The following is a 21,424-nucleotide window of genomic DNA, read 5'->3' on the forward strand; positions in this document are numbered from 1 at the left end:
TCACCACAAAACAACACACCCTTAGCCAGCCAAGAACCAACCACTGGGCTACCACTGTTCTCTCTCTCTCTCTGTCTCTCTCTCTGTGTCTCTCTGTCTCTCTCTGTCTCTCTGGTGATCATGTTTTTCCTGGATTGGGCTCTAGATCCAAACAGTATGAGTAGTGAGAGGAAGTCAGTCTTTTTCAGCGGGATTCTACACGCACATGATACACACACACACACACGCACACACACACCAGACATGACTAATTACAAGAGCTTGGTGAAGGCTTTGAAAAACCCAGCCTAACCTGGCTGTAGAATCTGACATCAACCACCAAACGATTTGCTCACTAGCACCAAACAACCACAGGAAAAGAGTGGAGCTACTAAACAGAACCAGATACGAACTTACCACACGCGGTGATGGAGCGAACACCATTTGAAGTACTTAGCACAGACACTTCCTTAGAACCTAGTGCTTAGAACCAAAATGCTGGGTCTCAAAAACTATACAGATCAAAATACAGAGTTTTGCAGAATAAGAACCAATATGTTCTTTGATGTGATTTAATAAGTAGGTAAGCAGCACCCTTGATGGCTAAAACGCCCTTAAAATGGCTTTGGTCAAACTCTATCAAAACAGTTTAGTGTCCAAGGCTTAACGAGAACGACTTGACGTATGTGGCAGTGTGGGCTCCTACTACTACTAGACAAAGCTATAGTCCTCCAGAAATAATATAATATAACCACCAAACTTTGGGCTTCAAACCGCCTGATGGTCGCAGTGCGAGCATCACTGTGAGGTCAAAAGCCCTCCTTCAGAATACCAGAGAGAACAATAAAGATGGAAGAGAGGATGAGGGATGTGTGAAATGAAAGAGCAGAGGATAGCCAGAGAAGTGCAGTGATGAAGGGAGCATATGGAACAAGGGATAGAGAAGAGTGGAAGGAGAGGGGAGGTGAGCCAGCGAACTACCAGAGACTAAGGGCAGCTCATTGCTCAGAGTGCCCAGAGAGGAGACCTGCTGTATGTGGAAACATAGTCTTGGGTTGCCATACCTCCAAAATCACGTCATTGTCACGCCTCCCTTGGAGGTCTGCAGAATTTTGTATTGCAAAAACGGTTTGAATGGTCCACTGGCTCCCAGTGGCAAGATTTGAATTTGTTGTAACATTTTAATTAAACTTCTTGACGCACAGATCCCTTTAGCGGGATCATTTTCATCAACAACCGCTGAATTGCAGAGCACCAAATTCAAATAAAGTTACTAAAAATGTTTATATTCATGAAATCACAAGTGCAATATAGCAAAACACAGCTTAGCTTGTTGTTAATCCACCTGTCGTGTCAGATTTTGAAAATATGCTTTACAGCGACAGCAATCCAAGCGTTTGTGTGAGTTTATCGATCACTAGACAAAACATTATGAACACCTAGCATCAAAGTAGCTTGGTCACGGAAATCAGAAAAGCAATACAATTAATCGCTTACCTTTGATTATCTTCGTATGGTTGCACTCACGAGACTCCCAGTTACACAATAAATGTTCCTTTTGTTCCATAAAGATTCTTTTTATATCCGAAATACCTTCATTTGTTTGGCGCGTTATGTTCAGAAATCCACAGGCTTGAGCGGTCACGACATCGCAGATGAAAATTCCAAATAGTATCCCTAATGTCCACAGAAACATGTCACACGTTTTTTATAATCAAACATATAATCGATAATATCGATAATATATCAACCGGCACTGTCTCTTTTTCAGTAGGAGAGGGAGAGTCGATGGCTAACCCACTGTGTTGCGCGAGCAAAACTCATGGGAACACCAAGCAATGTTATCTTTCGCGCTCATTTTTCTAAATATAAGCCTGAAACTATGTCTAAAGACTGTTGACACCTTGAGGAAACGATAGGAAAAGGAATCTGGTTGATATCCCTTTAAATGGAGCGAAGGCAGGCTATGGAACATGGAGCTTTCAAAATAGAGGCCACTTCCTGGTTTGATTTTCCTCAGGTTTTCGCCTGCAATATCAGTTCTGTTATACTCACAGACAATATTTTGATAGTTTTGGAAACGTTAGAGTGTTTTCTATCCTAATCTGACAATTATATGCATATTCTAGATTCTGGGTCTAAGAAATAGGCCGTTTACTTTGAGAACGTTATTTTTCCAAACATAAAGATAGTGCCCCCTAGCTTCAAGAGGTTGAACCCTCTCAACAAACGCCAATAGAAGGGCTGCTGTGTGCTATGTTCGTCATTGTTTTCCATCTGGGAAGTTGTTGTTGCCTATGCTAGTTTCAAGTGCTAGTTTTCAAGTTATCAAGTGTAGTCTACAGTCCGCAATTAATATTTATTGAAATTGAAGGTGGATTACGCTGTTAAAGTCAAAACGGCACAAAAGTTCCAAACCACTCTGGTGGCAAACACACTTTTTTCCTTGTCTCCATTCGTCCACATGTCTTATGGCTGTGCTTTGCTACCATCTAAAATATTGTGAAGATAGCCCCTTATTTAGTTTTTTAAGGGACCAAAAAACAGAGGCAGTGGAAGAACTTATTCAAGTAAGTAAAATTATGTATTATTCGCTAGCTAGCCACTTTTGAGGCCAGGGATCATTGACTAGATTCAAATTACAAATAATTTGTTGACTGCAAATTGACCGCAAGAAGCCCAAACAGATATAATGTTTGACTAAATCCAAATCATTTCACGCCCTGCTTACATTTGTATACGATCACGTGTCTCTCTATCATGCGTGGGAATAATTGGGAAGAGATTTCTTACATTAAAATGACTTGGAGCTGATTTCCTGGTGTTTTTAATGAAAATGTAAATATCAAAAAATATTATTATTTATTTATTTGTTTTCTCACAAAACTAGGGGGACCAAATGAAATCACCCGCGGGCCAAATTAGGTCTGCAGGCTGCCAGTTAGGGAACACTGTTGTAGGCTAACTCAACTGAGCTGCTAACTAAGTTAATTACATGTCATTAGCTGGTTAGCTAGCTAATAGGAAGTTATCTTAATATAATCATTGTAAATTAAGAACACAGTCTGCATATACATTTGTAGATAACAGCTATGGAAGAAGGTGAAATTACAGCTCCAACTGTCGGTAAATGGAGAGTGTAGGTTACTCAAAAGGGCAGGTTATTTTGTGGAGGACATTATTATTTGCTGCAAGTGAAGATCTTTGAAGTGAGGGTGTGGTTATCCCTGTCTCTCTGCCTCCTGCTTTAAGGAGGTGTAGTCCCTGTCTCTCTGCCTCCTGCTTTAAGGAGGTGTAGTCCCTGTCTCTCTGCCTCCTGCTTTAAGGAGGTGTAGTCCCTGTCTCTCTGCCTCCTGCTTTAAGGAGGTGTAGTCCCTGTCTCTATGCTTCCTGCTTTATGGAGGTGTAGTCCCTGTCTCTCTGCCTCCTGCTTTAAGGGAGGTGTAGTCCCTGTGTCTCTGCCTCCTGCTTTAAGGAGGTGTAGTCAGTCCTTGTCTCTCTGACTCCTGCTTTAAGGAGGTGTAGTCCCTGTCTCTCTGCCTCCTGATTTAAGGAGGTGTAGTCCCTGTCTCTCTACTTCCTGATTTAAGGAGGTGTAGTCCATGTCTCTATGCTTCCTGCTTTAAGGAGGTGTAGTCCCTGTCTCTATGCTTCCTGCTTTATGGAGGTGTAGTCCCTGTCTCTCTGCCTCCTGCTTTAAGGAGGTGTAGTCCCTGTGTCTCTGCCTCCTGCTTTAAGGAGGTGTAGTCAGTCCCTGTCTCTCTGACTCCTGCTTTAAGGAGGTGTAGAAACATCAGGGTATTCTAGGGCAGGGTTGGGATTTCAACTTATGTCAATTCTAATCATTAGAGAGCTTCTGAAAACCAACAGTCGCAAAACAAAAACTACAGAGGATGAAAAGGGAGGAGAGGAAATTGTCCTTTTTTCACACCCTTGGATGCATCCACTTTATGTTTCGCACACACACACACACACACACACACACACACACACACACACACACACACACACACACACACACACACACACACACACACACACACACACACACACACAGTGGTGGTTTCCCCTCTTGCACCTGATCAGGGTTCTGTAAATGTTTGGTGGTGGTAACATGAGGATGAAACAATAAATTAAAGCAAACAGGCCCAGCTGAGCTCTGACAGGTAAAACAAACATTAAGCCAGTAACACGTTAGCCCAGACCCAGACCTGGCACGGCCACCATGGCACCTGGGTGGGTCCAAAAACACACTTAAAAACATAGAGCACACACACATATCCAGTAAACACACGAAAGGACACATACAGTACACACACAAACACACACACAAACACACACGCATGGATGCTACACATCGATTTGAATGACATCCTTGGCTGTCCTCATGGCACTCAACTTAGGCTGTTGAACATTGAACACTGGCAGTAGAGTTCTAATGCTACCTAAGCCGACCCACTGGCAGTAGAGTTCTACTACTAATCAGACCAACCCACTGCCAGTAGAGTTCTAATATTAATCAGACCAACCCACTGGCAGTAGAGTTCTAATACTAATCAGACCAACCCACTGGCAGTAGAGTTCTACTACAAACAGACCAACCCACTGGCAGTAGAGTTCTAATATTAATCAGACCAACCCACTGGCAGTAGAGTTCTAATGCTACCTACCTAGACCGACCCACTGGTAGTAGAGTTCTAATATCAATCAGACCAACCCACTGGCAGTAGAGTTCTACTACTAATCAGACCAACCCACTGGCAGTAGAGTTCTAATATTAATCAGACCAACCCCCTGGCAGTAGAGTTCTAATGCTACCTACCTAGACCGACCCACTGGTAGTAGAGTTCTAATATTAATCAGACCAACCCACTGGCAGTAGAGTTCTAATATTAATCAGACCAACCCACTGGCAGTAGAGTTCTAATGCTACCTACCTAGACCAACCCACTGGCAGTAGAGTTCTAATATTAATCAGACCAACCCCCTGGCAGTAGAGTTCTAATGCTACCTACCTAGACCGACCCACCGGTAGTAGAGTTCTAATATTAATCAGACCAACCCACTGGCAGTAGAGTTCTAATATTAATCAGACCAACCCACTGGCAGTAGAGTTCTAATGCTACCTACCTAGACCGACCCACTGGTAGTAGAGTTCTAATATTAATCAGACCAACCCACTGGCAGTAGAGTTCTGATATTAATCAGACCAACCCACTGGCAGTAGAGTTCTAATGCTACCTACCTAGACCGACCCACTGGTAGTAGAGTTCTAATATTAATCAGACCAACCCACTGGCAGTAGAGTTCTAATATTAATCAGACCGACCCACTGGCAGTAGAGTTCTGATATTAATCAGACCAACCCACTGGCATTAGAGTTCTACTACTAATCAGACCAACCCACTGGCATTAGAGTTCTACTACTAATCAGACCAACCCACTGGCAGTAGAGTTCTACTACTAATCAGACCAACCCACTGGCAGTAGAGTTCTACTACTAATCAGACCGACCCACTGGCAGTAGAGTTCTAATGTGACCTACCTAGACCGACCCACTGGCATTAGAGTTCTACTACTAATCAGACCAACCCACTGGCATTAGAGTTCTACTACTAATCAGACCAACCCACTGGCATTAGAGTTCTACTACTAATCAGACCAACCCACTGGCAGTAGAGTTCTACTACTAATCAGACCGACCCACTGGCAGTAGAGTTCTAATGTGACCTACCTAGACCGACCCACTGGCATTAGAGTTCTACTACTAATCAGACCAACCCACTGGCAGTAGAGTTCTACTACTAATCAGACCAACCCACTGGCAGTAGAGTTCTACTACTAATCAGACCGACCCACTGGCAGTAGAGTTCTACTACTAATCAGACCGACCCACTGGCAGTAGAGTTCTACTACTAATCAGACCAACCCACTGGCAGTAGAGTTCTACTACTAATCAGACTGACCCACTGGCAGTAGAGTTCTACTACTAATCAGACCGACCCACTGGCAGTAGAGTTCTAATGTGACCTACCTAGACCGACCCACTGGCATTAGAGTTCTACTACTAATCAGACCAACCCACTGGCATTAGAGTTCTACTACTAATCAGACCGACCCACTGGCAGTAGAGTTCTACTACTAATCAGACCGACCCACTGGCAGTAGAGTTCTAATGTGACCTACCTAGACCGACCCACTGGCATGGTTTCAGATAAGCAGAGATGTGAAAATTATCCTGCTTCATCTCTGTATCAAGTTTTATTTGTCATTCAAGAGAATATGATTTTGTTTTCCAGAATGACCAAAACTCTCTCTCTCTCAATTCAATGTCAATTTAAGTTGCTTTATTGGCATGGGCAACATCTCTCTCTCCAATGACCATAATCATTAATTCATCTCTCCACCTCTCCTTTTTCTCATTCTCTCCATTCCAGTTGTTAGTGGCTGAGCCTGGAGCCTGGGAGCCTAATGACCATGCTGTTGGCTCCTGTCTGTGTGCTTCTGCTGCTGGGAGGCCGTGTCCTTGGGGGAGGCTACCCCCCCATGCCCCAGATGAAGTACATGCAGCCCATGATGAAGGGCCCCGTGGGACCCCCCTTCCGAGAGGGCAAGGGACAGTACCTTGGTGAGTATGTGTGTACTGGATGTGTGTTTGTAAGTGTGTGTGTAATGTATGTGTGTGTGTCTTTTTGGTTTTACTATCTAAACAAGGACAATTCGGATAATTGGGGACATTTCGCCGGTCCCCACAGGGAAAAAGGCTATTTTAGGCTTAGGGGTTAGGTTTAGGGTTAGTGTTAGAGTTAGGTTAAGGGTTAGGTTTAGGGGTTAGGTTTAGGCTTAGGGGTTAGGTTTAGGGTTAGGGTTAGAGTTAGGTTAAGGGTTAGGTTTAGGGGTTAGGGAAAATACATTTTGAGCGGGAATCAATTGTTTGGTCCCCACGAGGATAGTGAAACAAATGTGTGTGTGTGTGTGTGTGTATGTGTGCGTGTGTGTGCATGTTTGTGTGTGAAGTACGTCACCCAGTGTTAAAGGTATGCAGAGTGAACAGATGCTAACATATGGAAATGTTTTACGATGATCATACTATGGATCCTTTAGCTAATTTTAGGACCCCTTTATGTAAAAAAAAAAAAAAAAAAAAAAGACAATCTAAAGAAATATGTGATCAAATATTGAATTTGGCCTTTATTACTATAGCCTGTTGATGAATAACACATTCATAAATTCGCCAAAAATGTATCTAAGAAATAAGGTTTTGAAGTGTCTGTCCTATATTTAGGAGATATATGAAATATATAAGAAAGCTCAGCAAATATATATATATTTTTCTTTATATATATATATACAGTACCAGTCAAAAGTTTGGACACACCTACTCATTCAATGGTTTTTCTTTATTTCTACTATTTTCTACATTGTGGAATAATAGTGTAGATATCACAACTATGAAATAACACATATGAAATCATGTAGTTTGCAAAAAAGTGTTAAACAAATCAAAACAGATTTTATATTTGAGATTATTCAAAGTAGGCACCCTTTGCTTTCATGACAGCTTTGCACACTCTTGGCATTCTCTCAATCAGCTTCATGAGGTATTCACCTGGAATGCATTTCAATTAACAGGTGTGTCTTGTTAATTTGTGGAATTTCTTTCCTTCTTAATGCATTTGAGCCTACCAGTTCTCCTTTGCCTAGATAATCCATCCACCTGACAGATGTGGCATATCAAGAAGCTGATTAAACAGCATGATCATTAAACAGGTGCACCTTGTGCTGGGGACAATAAAAGGCCGCTGTGCAGTTTTGTCACACAACACAATGCTACAGATGTCCTAAGTTTTGAGGGAGCATGCAATTGGCATGCTGACTGAAGGAATGTCCATCAGAACTGTTGCCTGAGATTTAAATGTTAATTTCTCTTCCATAAACTGCCTCCAATATAATTTTTGAGAATTTGGCAGTATGTTCAACCAGACCTCCACATTCGGCTTCTTCACCTGCGGAATCGTCTGAGACCAGCCACCTGGAAAGCTAATGAAAATGTGAGTTTGCACAATCAAAGAATTTATGCACAAACTGTTAGAAAGTGGTTGCTCATCAGCGTGCTCATAGTCCTCACCTAGGTCTTGACCTCACTGCAGTTCGGCGTCGTAACAACTTCAGTGGGCAAATGATCAGCTTCAATGGCCACTGGCATGCTGGAGAAGTTTGCTCTTCAAGGATGAAATCTGGTTTCAACTGTACCGGGCAGACGGCAGAAGGCGGCTTGTGGGGGAGCTATTTTCTGATGTCAACAAACACAATTGCATTTTATTTATTGCAATTTGAATGCACAGAGATACCGTGACAAGATTCTGATCCTGACGAGATCCCGCTGCCATAACCTCATGTTTCAGCATGATAATTCACGGCCCCACGTCGCAAGGATCTGTACACAATTCCTGGATGCTGAAAATGTCCCAGTTCTTCTATGGCCTGCATACTCACCAGAGATGTCACCCATTGAGCATGTTTGGGATGCTCTGGATCGCCGTGCAGGACAGTGTGTTAACATTCCCACCACTATCCAGCAACTTCACACAACCAATCAAGAGGAGTGTGACGAGAGTCCATAGGCCACAATCAACAGCCTGATCAACTCTATGTGAAGATGTGTCGCGCTGCGTGACGTCACACCAGACACTGACTGTTTTTTTTATCCACCTTCCTGCATATTTTTAAGGTATCAGTGACCAAAAGATGCATATCTGTAATCCCAGTCATGTGAAATCCACAGATTATGGCCTAATGAATGTATTTCAATTGACTGATTTCCTTATATGAACTGTAACTCAGTAAAATCTTGGACATTGTTGCATGTTGCTTTAATATTTTTGTTCAGCGTAGTTTTTTGGCCAAACCGTTCGGATGCTACAGAGGTTTTCGTGAGAAGATCTGACAAACACCGCAGTAGCTCAGCCGCCTTCTACTGCAGATGCGAAAGGCCGACACAGGCAGACATGATGGATTGAGACGCAGCCCAAGCTGATTTCTCTATCTTAAACTGACGGGTTTTGATGGGATTCTTTTGTTGTGTTATTTAGATTGACATAGGGGAGAGTCAATAGACTCTTAACGATTAACCTATAGCTTTAACCTTACATAGAAGCCTCTGCATGTATAAGCCACAGCCATGATTGAATGCATATGAATGCTAAGATGTGCCTCGCAGCTTCTGTGTTGAGTGGTTTTCGGAAGCTCAGGGTCAGAAAAATTGACTAAATGTATAGCAGAGAGATGAGACAAAAGAGATGAGAAGGGAAAAGATGAGGAGCGTGGGAAAAGAGGAGGAGCATGGGAAAAGAAGAGGAGCATGGAAAAAGAGGAGGAACATGGGAAAAGAGGAGGAACATGGGAAAAGAGGAGGAGCATGGTAAAATAGGAACATGGGAAAAAAGCAGGAGCATGGTAAAAGAGGAGGAACATGGGAAAAAAGCAGGAGCATGGGAAAAGAGGAGGCACATGTGAAAAAAGCAGGAGCATGGTAAAAGAGGAGGAACATGGGAAAAGAGGAGGAACGTTGGAAAAGAGGAGGAGCATGGGAAAAAGGCAGGAGCATGGGAAAAAAGCAGGTGCATGGAAAAAGAGGAGGAGCATGGGAAAAGAGGAGGAGCATGGGAAAAGAGGAGGAGCATGGGAAAAGAAGAGGAGCATGGGAAAAGAGGAGCAGCATGGGAAAAGAGGAGCATAGGAAAAGAGGAGGAACATGGGAAAAGAGGAGGAGCATGGGAAAAGAGGAGGAACATGGGAAAAGTGGAGGAGCATGGTAAAAGAGGAGGAACATGGGAAAAGAGGAGGAGCATGGGAAAAGAGGAGGAACATGGGAAAAGAGGAGGAGCATGGTAAAAGAGGAGGAGCATGGGAAAAGAGGAGGAACATGGGAAAAGAGGAGGAACATGGGAAAAGTGGAGGAGCATGGGAAAAGAGGAGGAACATGGGAAAAGTGGAGGAACATGGGAAAAGAGGATGAGCATGGGAAAAGAGGACGAACATGGGAAAAGAGGACGAACATGGGAAAAGAGGAGGAGCATGGGAAAAGAGGAGGAGCATGGGAAAAGTGGAGGAACATGGGAAAAGAGGATAAGCATGGGAAAAGTGGAGGAACATGGGAAAAGAGGAAGAGCATGGGAAAAGAGGACGAACATGAGAAAAGAGGATGAGCATGGGAAAAGGGGACGAACATGGGAAAAGAGGAGGAGCATTGGAAAAGAGGATGAGCATGGGAAAAGTGGAGAGGAGGCACTAGAGGAGGGGATGGAGAGAACAAAGTGGAAGGAGAGGAGAGGGAGAAGTAGGTCTGTGAATGGAAATTGGATGATTAGAAATAGGGAAATGTTGATGATGACAGAGCCATAGAGAACTTTATGTTCCCTGACAGTGAAAGTGAGGGTGACAATGTCCCTCTCTTCTAGGAAAACAGAGAGATAAGTTAGATAAAATAAAGAAGCCAACGCTCCCCATATCTTTCATTGTAGACAGAGGGGGTAAAAGTTCAGCACTTACAATGGTTAGCATGTGATTACAATGGTTAGCATGTGATTACAATGGTTAGCATGTGATTACAATGGTTAGCATGTGTAGGATGTAAACTGTAAATGTAAGCAAAGCAATGATGGTTTTCCCTAATTTCTTAGAAATTGTGAGTTCAGATAGAGTTATCTCACTTAGTTCAACTCAATATACACTCCCAATATAGTTACCCTGCTTTGTTATAGCAGTCTTTACCAACCTTAGCTATTGATCCATCCAAATCCATTTTCTTGTATTGCAATCCCAAATGAGGTCGCCAGTAGCACTTCGCTGCCTCGCCCAGATGGCCAGTAGTACCTCATGATCTACAGTATATACAGTAAAATATCCAAACATTGTTTCAACAGTACAAAGTACAGGTAAGACAAAATATTATCAGAAACAGACATTAAAGAGTGACTGCCCCTAAAAAAGCAACGTCTTGTTTTGATAGCGACCTATGTGGCATTGATATGAGTCAAAAACAGATATTATAGTGCAAAAATTGACTACAAAGTGTAAATAGGATAATTTTGGCCATGAAGTCAGTTTCATCTTAAACTGAGATTTGCGAGATTATAGGACAAAATCATGTCACAGAATGATTAGTACTGTAACAGTTTTCCTTGGGTTTATTTATATCCTGCCCACATCTGGCAGAACTCAACCCACTGGACACAGACGTCAATTCAACGTCTATTCCACGTTGGTTCAATGCAATTTCATTGAAATGACGTGGAAACAACGTTGATTCAACCAGTATGTGCCCAGTGGGAAGTAATCATCAATTCGGCGCACAGCTGCAAGTTCAGCCCCCCTTAAAAAAAAACATCCCACACAGAGAAGAAACAGTATAAAACATCCATATATCTATTTCTCCCTCAACTCCGTCCAGGTTGTGTATTTGATGTGGAGGTCATCCCAGATTGAGACAGGACAGACACACATATTTGTGTTGTAATGCCTTTGCTTTATTTGTCCTTCGTGGGCAGTAAAAATGCTCAGAGACTGTGGCTCCTTGCTCTCTCTGGGTCTAGTAGGACTTGGCAGGTCTTCAATAGGTCTGATGGGGTTCTGATTGCCACTGTTTACTGAGCTCCTCTGGGCTCCGCTAGGCTCTGCGCTGTGTTTGTGTGTGTGTTGGTGTGTGTGAGTGTGTGTAAGGATCTGGTAGGCCTTGTTCCTCCCACCATCTGGTTGCTGTTACCAGTGATTTTCACGTAGACTAAGACAGTCAAGCACTGTGTTTGTGTATGGTTGTGTGAGAAGGAGATGGAGAAGCGGAGATGTCCCTGCATATGCCTCTCTCTTTCGCTCTCGCTCTCTCTGTTGTTATGTAATGCGTTAGTGAGAGTGCTGCGTAAGTGAGACACAGGCATCTGCGTCTCCAGCCAGGTCACACGTGATACAAGTCAGTATTCGACATCCATCCATGTCTGAGGCCGTCGGGAGATTATGTGGAAACCTGCCACTAGGGGCAACAGTGAGCATTGTTACCTTCAAGTCGGTTTTGGTATTGCTAAAGCATTGTGGACGGGGATGGCAGATGGCGTGAACACTTGCCTCTAATTACAAAGGTTGCACGTTTGAAATACAGCAAAGAAAGTTTTTTAGTGTGTTTTAAAAAAGGTCTATCCCAACCCTTTAACCCTTACTATTCGGAGTTAATGCCTAACCTTAAGATTTCAGGGGTTAATGCCTAACATTAACCTTAAACAATTTGGCGTTTGCAACAACTTCGAAATTTGAGAAACATGGATGAACGTCTTATTCTGACATGAGACTGTGAGAGCTAGTAGTGCGTTTCACAATGTTTTCCCCCACAGAGGAGCTAAACAAACAGGAGCCTAACGACCAGTGGTTTCTCTGTCAGCTTCCCATAACCAAACTTGCCCCCAACCATGTACCATATTTCATGTCGAGTGCCTTTTGAACCGAGAGTCACTCAACATATCGTAGATCAGTTTATTCTATGGGGGACAAGGGGCCCTAGCTACCTCAGAACAAATTCCTTTCATGACAGGCATGTTTTCAACATCTCACCATGAAATGTTGTTTGAGAAGAGCAAATCCCAGTTGTTAAAATCAAAGAAAATTCCTGAGGAGGACGTCCATTCCCATGGCCATGAACATAGGCTACCTGAAGTTTTGGCTTGAGGTTGATCCTATGCCAGCATAAAGCAGGCCTGTACCCTGCTTTTAGAGTTTAATGATGGCTTGGAATCAACAAGTGGGAGCCTTATCAGCTATGCTGAACCTTAACACACTTGTTGTTGTCTTTGGGAGCCTAGTTCAAATGGCATACAGCTACCTCCACCTAGTGGCCATGAGACTACATTTCATTTGCATAACCTTACGCACAATTGAAATAACTGGGCACAATAAGGCATAACTGGGAAATCAAAACCCTTTAGTATTGCTCAATAGTTAATACCTGTATATAAGTTAATTTATGTAAAAAATTGCCAACAAACCATTTGGATTATGTTTAAAGGGGCAATCTGTGGATCAAACAACAAAGCAGTCACCTGGCATTGATTTGGTAAATAATGAGGCTGGAGAAATGTAAATTCATAAACAGTGCTATGGATGCAAGGAACTGGCCATCCATTAAATCCCAATTACAGTTTTAACCACGTTTTGAGGCGAACAGTGTTTGTTTAGCTACAATTACATTGTTTATCAACAAAGGAGTAAAACAAGCTTATATTTTGGGTTCTGATGGGGTATGACAGTTCAACTAAGCTCATGAGGCATTTATAAATTATATTTCTCAAGAATCAATGGGTATGTGACATCATCAAGTATTCATACCCCTTGACTTATTCCCCATTTTGTTGTGTTAAAGTCTGACTTCAAAATGGATTAAATGTATTTTTCTCTCTCCCATCTACACAGAATACCCAATAATGCCAAAGTAAAAACCAGTTATTTTAAATGTTTGCCATTTTATTGAAAATGAAATACAGAAATATCTCATATCTCAGAAAAAAAAACAATTGAATCCATTTTGATTTCCCGCTGTAATAAAACAAAATGTGGAATAAGTCAAGGGGTATGAATACTTCTGAAGGCATTGTATATCAAGAATTAAAAACTCCAACGATGGATGTAGCAATCACATATTGCCCCTTTAATAAATGTACGTCAAAATTCAAATTTCTCTTCAACATTGATGAATGTGATTATTGTTGTTGTCAAATCCATGTGCCCAGTTATAAACTTCTGGTAGCCTACTTAATGTGTTTGCTAAACCCCCCCACCAAACCAAGTTTTGATCTAAGCTACTGTGGCTAAAAGTTTGTCAGAAAAACAACAACTGTCCAGCTGTTGAATAACCATCCACCCTCGAAATTAGTTGGCTGTGAACTCTGCCTTTTAATGATCAAAAATGATGTACAGTACCAGTCAAAGGTTTGGACACACCTACTCGTTACTTTTTCTTTATTTTTACTATTTTCTACATTGTAGAATAATAGTGAAGACATCAAAACTATGAAATAACACATATGGAATCATGTAGTAACCAAAAAAAGTGTTAAACAAATCAAAATATATTTTAGATTAATCAAAGTAGCCAACCTTTGCCTTGATGACAGCTTTACACACTCTTGGCATTCTCTCAACCAGCTTCATGAGGTAGTCACCTGGATTGCATTTCAATTAACAGGTGTGCCTTGTTAAAAGTTACTTTGTGGAATTTCTTTCCTTCTTAATGCATTTGAGCCAATCAGTTGTGTTGTGACAAGGTAGGGGTGGTATACAGAAGACAGCCCTATTTGGTATGAAAAGCAAGTCCATATTGTGGCAAGAACACCTCAAATAAGCAAAGAGAAATTACAGTCCATCATGACTTTAAGACATGAAGGTCAGTCGCAAAAACCATCAAGCCCTATGATGAAACTGGCTCTCATGAGGACCGCCACAGGACAGGAAGACCCAGAATTACCTCTGTTTCAGAGGATAAGTTCATTAGAGTTAACTGCACTTCAGATTGCAGCCAAAATAAATGCTTCACAGAGCTCAGCGTACAGACACATCTCAACATCGACTGTTCAGAGGAGACTGCGTGTATCAGGCCTTCATGGTTGAATTGCTGCAAAGAAACCACTACTAAAGGACACCAATAAGAAGAAACCACTACTAAAGGACACCAATAAGAAGAAAAGACTTGATTGGGCCAAGAAACACGAGCAATGGACATTAGACCGGTGGAAATCTGTCCTTTGGTCTGATGAGTCCAAATTTGAGATTTTTGGTTCCAACTGCTGTGTCTTTGTGAACTGATGATATCCGCATATGTGGTTCCCACCATGAAGCATGGAGGAGAAGGTGTGATGGTGTGGGGGTGCTTTACTGGTGACACTGTCTGTGATTTATTTAGAATTCAAGGCACACTTAAAAAGCAAGGCTACCACAGCATTCTGCAGCGATATGCCATCCCATCTGGTTTGTGCTTAGAGGGACTATCATTTTTCAACAGGACAATGACACAAAACTTGCCTCCAGGCTGTGTAAGGGCTATTTGACCAATGAGAGTGATGGAGTGGTGCATCAGATGACCTGGCCTCCACAATCACCCGACTTCAACCCAATTGAGATAGTTTGGGATAAGTTGCACCTCAGAGTGAAGGAAAAGCAGCCAACAAGTGCCCAACATATGTTGGAACTCTTTCAAGATTGTTAGAAAAGCATTCCACATGAAGCAGGTTGAGAGAATGCCAAGACTGTGCAAAGCTGTCATCAAGGCAAATGTTGGGTACTTTAAAGAATCTGAAATGTAAAATATATTTTTATTAGTTTCACACTTCTTTGGTTACTACATGATATTTGTTATTAAGAAGTTTTGATGTCTTCACTATTATTCTACATTGTAGAAAATGTTAAATATAAAGAAAACCCCTTGAATGAGTAGGTGTGTCCAAACTTTTGACAGGTACTGTATATACGGGACATTCAATTTGAAAATATATCAATCTATTGCATTATATGAGCTATTCTACTTTCTGGATTGTTATTGATGACCCTGTGCCTTGGCAATTCTCGACCCCAGTGACCTGCTTTGTTCAGGGCTCAGAACATAGTATGCCTGTAGGTCACACACTACTCTGACCCACTCTACACACTGAGAGAACACACTACTCGGACCCATTCTACACACTGAGGCTACACACTATTCTGACCCACTCCACAGACTGAGGATACACACTACTCTGACCCACTCTACACTGAGGCTGCAAACTACTCTGACCCACTACACTAAGGCTACACACTACTGTTACCCACTCCACACGCTGAGGCTACACACTACTCTGACCCACTCTACACACTGAGGCTAAACACTACTCTGACCCACTCTACAAACTACTCTGACCCACTCTACACTGAGGCTACACACTACTCTGACACAGTCGACACTGAGGCTACACACTGCTCTGACCCCAATATACACTGAGGCTACACTACTCTGACCCACTCCACAGACTGAGGCTACACACTACTCTGACCCACTCTACACTGAGGCTACAAACTACTCTGACTCACTATACACTGAGGATACACTACTCTGACCCACTCCACACACTGAGGCTACACACGACTCTGACCCACTCTACACACTGAGGCTACACACTACTCTGACCCACTCTACACACTACTCTGACCCACTCTACACTGAGGCTACACAATACTCTGACCCACTCCACACACTGAGGATACACACTACTCTGACCCACTCCACACACTGAGGCTACACACGACTCTGACCCACTCCACACACTGAGGATACACACTACTCTGACCCACTAAACTGAGGCTACACACTACTCTGACCCACTCTACACTGAGGATACACACTACTCTGACACACTATACACACTGAGAGAACACACTACTCTGACCCATTAACCTCGACACAGAGGCTACACACTACTCTGACCCACTCCACACACTGAGGCTACACACTACTCTGACCCACTCTACACACTGAGAGAACACACTACTCTGACCCACTCTACACACTGAGGCTACAAACTGCTCTGACCCACTTCACACACTGAGGATACACACTACTCTGACCCCACTATAGACTGAGGCTACACACTATCTGACCAACTCTACACTGAGGTTACACAATACTCTGACCCACTAAACTGAGGCTACACACTACTCTGACCCACTCAACACACTGAGACTACACACTACTCACAACCACTCTACACTCAGGCTACAAACTACTCTGACCCACTCTACACTGAGGCTACACACTACTCTGACCCACTCGACACTGAGGCTACACAGTACTCTGACCCAATCTACACTGAGGCTACACACTACTCTGACCCACTCTACAAACTACTCTGACCCACTCTACACTGAGGCTACACACTACTCTGACCCACTCGACACTGAGGCTACACACTACTCTGACCCACTCTACAAACTACTCTGACCCACTCTACACTGAGGCTACACACTACTCTGACCCAGTCGACACTGAGGCTACACTACTCTGACCAACTCGACACTGAGGCTACACACTACTCTGTCCCCAATATACACTGAGGTTGCACACTACTTTGACCCACTAAACTGAGGCTAAACACTACTCTGACCCACTCTACACTCAGGCTACACACTACACTGACCAACTCTACACTGAGGCTACACACTACTCTGACCCACTCCACACACTGAGGATACACACTACTCTGACCCCACTATGCACTGAGGTTACACACTACTCTGACCCACTAAACTGAGGCTACACACTACTCTGACCCACTCTACACTGAGGCTACACACTACTCTGCCCCACTCTACACACTGAGAGAACTCACTACTCTGACCCATTCCACTACACTGAGGCTACACACTACTCTGACCCACTACACTGAGGCTACACACTACTCTGACCCACTCCACACACTGAGGCTACACACTACTCTGACCCACACTACACACTGAGGCAACACACTACTCTGACCCACTCTACACAATGAGCCTAAACACTACTCTGACCCACTCTACCCTGAGGCTACACAATACTCTGACCCACTCCACAGAATGAGGCTGCACACTACTCTGACCCACTCTACACACTGAGGCTACACACTACTCTGACCCACTCTACACACTGAGGCTACACACTACACTGACCCACTACACTGAGGCTACACACTACTCTGATCCACTACACTGAGGATATACACTACTCTGACCCACTTCACTGAGGATACACACTACTCCGACCCACTACACTCAGACCCACTCTACACACTGAGGCTACACACTTTTCTGACCCACTCGACACTGACGCTACACACTACTCTGACCCACTCGACACTGAGGCTACACACTACTCTGACCCATTCTACACTGAGGCTACACACTAATCTGACCCACTTTACACACTGAGGCTACACACTATTCTGACCAACTCTACACTGAGGCTACACACTACTCTGACCCACTCCACACACTGAGGATACACACTACTCTGACCCCACTATGCACTGAGGTTACACACTGCTCTGACACACTAAACTGAGGCTACACACTACTCTGACCCACTCTAAACTGAGGCTACACACTACTATGCCCCACTCTACACACTGAGAGAACTCACTACTCTGACTCATTCCACTACACTGAGGCTACACACTACTCTGACCCACTCTACACACTGAGAGAACACACTACTCGGACCCATTCTACACACTGAGGCTACACACTACTCTGACCCACTCCACAGACTGAGGATACACACTACTCTGACCCACTCTACACTGAGGCTGCAAACTACTCTGACCCACTACACTGAGGCTACACACTACTGTTACCCACTCCACACGCTGAGGCTGCACACTACTCTGACCCACTCTACACACTGAGGCTAAACACTACTCTGACCCACTCTACAAACTACTCTGACCCACTCTACACTGAGGCTACACACTACTCTGACACAGTCGACACTGAGGCTACACACTAGTCTGACCCCAATATACACTGAGGCTACACAACTCTGACCCACTCCACAGACTGAGGCTACACACTACTCTGACCCACTCTACACTGAGGCTACAAACTACTCTGACTCACTATACACTGAGGATACACCCTACTCTGACCCACTCCACACACTGAGGCTACACACGACTCTGACCCACTCTACACACTGAGGCTACACACTACTCTGACCCACTCTACACACTACTCTGACCCACTCTACACTGAGGCTACACAATACTCTGACCCACTCCACACACTGAGGATACACACTACTCTGACCCACTCCACACACTGAGGCTACACACGACTCTGACCCACTCCACACACTGAGGATACACACTACTCTGACCCACTAAACTGAGGCTACACACTACTCTGACCCACTCTACACTGAGGATACACACTACTCTGACACACTCTACACACTGAGAGAACACACTACTCTGACCCATTCAACTCGACACAGAGGCTACACACTACTCTGACCCACTCCACACACTGAGGCTACACACTACTCTGACCCACTCTACACACTGAGAGAACACACTACTCTGACCCACTCTACACACTGAGGCTACAAACTGCTCTGACCCACTTCACACACTGAGGATACACACTACTCTGACCCCACTATAGACTGAGGCTACACACTATCTGACCAACTCTACACTGAGGTTACACAATACTCTGACCCACTAAACTGAGGCTACACACTACTCTGACCCACTCAACACACTGAGACTACACACTACTCACAACCACTCTACACTCAGGCTACAAACTACTCTGACCCACTCTACACTGAGGCTACACACTACTCTGACCCACTCGACACTGAGGCTACACAGTACTCTGACCCAATCTTCACTGAGGCTACACACTACTCTGACCCACTCTACAAACTACTCTGACCCACTCTACACTGAGGCTACACACTACTCTGACCCACTCGACACTGAGGCTACACACTACTCTGACCCACTCTACAAACTACTCTGACCCACTCTACACTGAGGCTACACACTACTCTGACCCACTCGACACTGAGGCTACACACTACTCTGACCCACTCCACACACTGAGGCTACACACTACTCTGACCCACACTACACACTGAGGCAACACACTACTCTGACCCACTCTACACAATGAGCCTAAACACTACTCTGACCCACTCTACCCTGAGGCTACACAATACTCTGACCCACTCCACAGAATGAGGCTGCACACTACTCTGACCCACTCTACACACTGAGGCTACACACTACTCTGACCCACTCTACACACTGAGGCTACACACTACACTGACCCACTACACTGAGGCTACACACTACTCTGATCCACTACACTGAGGATACACACTACTATGACCCACTACACTGAGGATACACACTACTCCGACCCACTACACTCAGACCCACTCTACACACTGAGGCTACACACTTTTCTGACCCACTCGACACTGACGCTACACACTACTCTGACCCACTCGACACTGAGGCTACACACTACTCTGACCCATTCTACACTGAGGCTACACACTAATCCAAGATGGCGTAGCAGCAGGACGTGTTGTCGTGTCCCTTGTATATATCGTTTGTTTTCGTTTCGTTTTCGTTTTTTTTCTTCACATATCTTTAAAACTTTTTGCTGAACCTCAACTTCTTCTAAATACTCTCCTGCAACCCGCCTCACCCAACGTAGCTTTTTTTCCTAAAGTATTTATATTTACTTCGGATCTGGAACCCCTCAACTGAAGCTAGCCAACTAGCCAACTAACTACCAGCTTCAGCAAAACATTGCTAGCGGTCTTCAGCTAACCGGTCAGCTAACCGGTCATCAGCTAACCTTTAGCTCGGAAAGCTCTCGCCAGTTCGAACAACGCGACTCTAACCAGAGCATAACGGACCTATCTATTATTTTATTTTTTTTATTTTTCACCCCCGGATTCCCATCGCAAACGGAACATTTTGAGCTCCTGGGCTACAATACCCAGACCCACGACCGGTCCATTGATGTCACCGCATGAAGAGGAATAAACAGACTCCCCCCATCGCGACGTCCCCAAAGGCTAACTCTCTAGCCCTTGCTATCTCCTTGCTTGCAAATTCGGCCTGCTAACTGCTAGCTTGTTTAGCCCGGTCTGCTAACTGCTACCGTGTTTAGCACCGTCTACTAACTGTTAGCTTGTTAGCACAGGCCTGCTAACCATCTGAATCGCCGCGTCCCAAACACTCACTGAACCCATATTTACTTTCTATCCCTTTTCGATTTTTAATTTGTTTATACCTTCCGGTAACCTGCCTCACCCAATGTGATACGGAACCGCTATTATCTTTACATTTTTAGAACACACTCAAGAACCTTCAGAAGCTAACCAGCTAACTGGCTACAAGCTATTTAGTCATTGTTAGTTTTCTAACCTGGATAACACTCGCCAGTCCAGCTTCCCTGCCCCATTATGCCCTGAATATATTCTACCATGCCCAGAAACCTGCTCCTCTTATTCTCTGTCCCCAACGCCCTAGGCGACCAGTTTTGATAGCCTTCAGCCGCACCCTCATACTACTCCTTCTCTGTTCCGCGGGTGATGTGGAGGTAAACCCAGGCCCTGCATGTCCCCAGGCACCCTCATTTGTTGACTTCTGTGATCGAAAAAGCCTTGGTTTCATGCATGTCAACATCAGAAGCCTCCTCCCTAAGTGTGTCTTACTCACTGCTCTAGCACACTCTGCTAACCCTGATGTCCTTGCCGTGTCTGAATCCTGGCTCAGGAAGGCCACCAAAAATTCTGAGATTTCCATACCCAACTATAACATCTTCCGTCAAGATAGAACTGCCAAAGGGGGAGGAGTTGCAGTCTACTGCAGAGATA

The 21,424-nt window shown here is 44.0% G+C and overlaps 1 protein-coding gene across 3 annotated transcripts in view; it reads left to right on the plus strand.

Moving 5' to 3' along the window:
* LOC110496553 (collagen alpha-2(VIII) chain-like) overlaps nucleotides 1–21,424 on the plus strand; it is a 119,520-nt gene that overhangs the window by 77,353 nt on the left and 20,743 nt on the right. For all 3 annotated transcript variants that reach the window (XM_036953301.1, XM_036953302.1, XM_036953303.1), the window contains exon 2: nucleotides 6,417–6,607. In XM_036953301.1, the coding sequence (XP_036809196.1) occupies nucleotides 6,451–6,607 (157 nt within the window). In that variant the 5' untranslated portion in view covers nucleotides 6,417–6,450. The remainder of the gene's footprint in view (nucleotides 1–6,416; nucleotides 6,608–21,424) is intronic.

This window comes from Oncorhynchus mykiss, chromosome 18, assembly GCF_013265735.2.
Source record: "Oncorhynchus mykiss isolate Arlee chromosome 18, USDA_OmykA_1.1, whole genome shotgun sequence".
Lineage (NCBI taxonomy): Eukaryota > Metazoa > Chordata > Actinopteri > Salmoniformes > Salmonidae > Oncorhynchus > Oncorhynchus mykiss.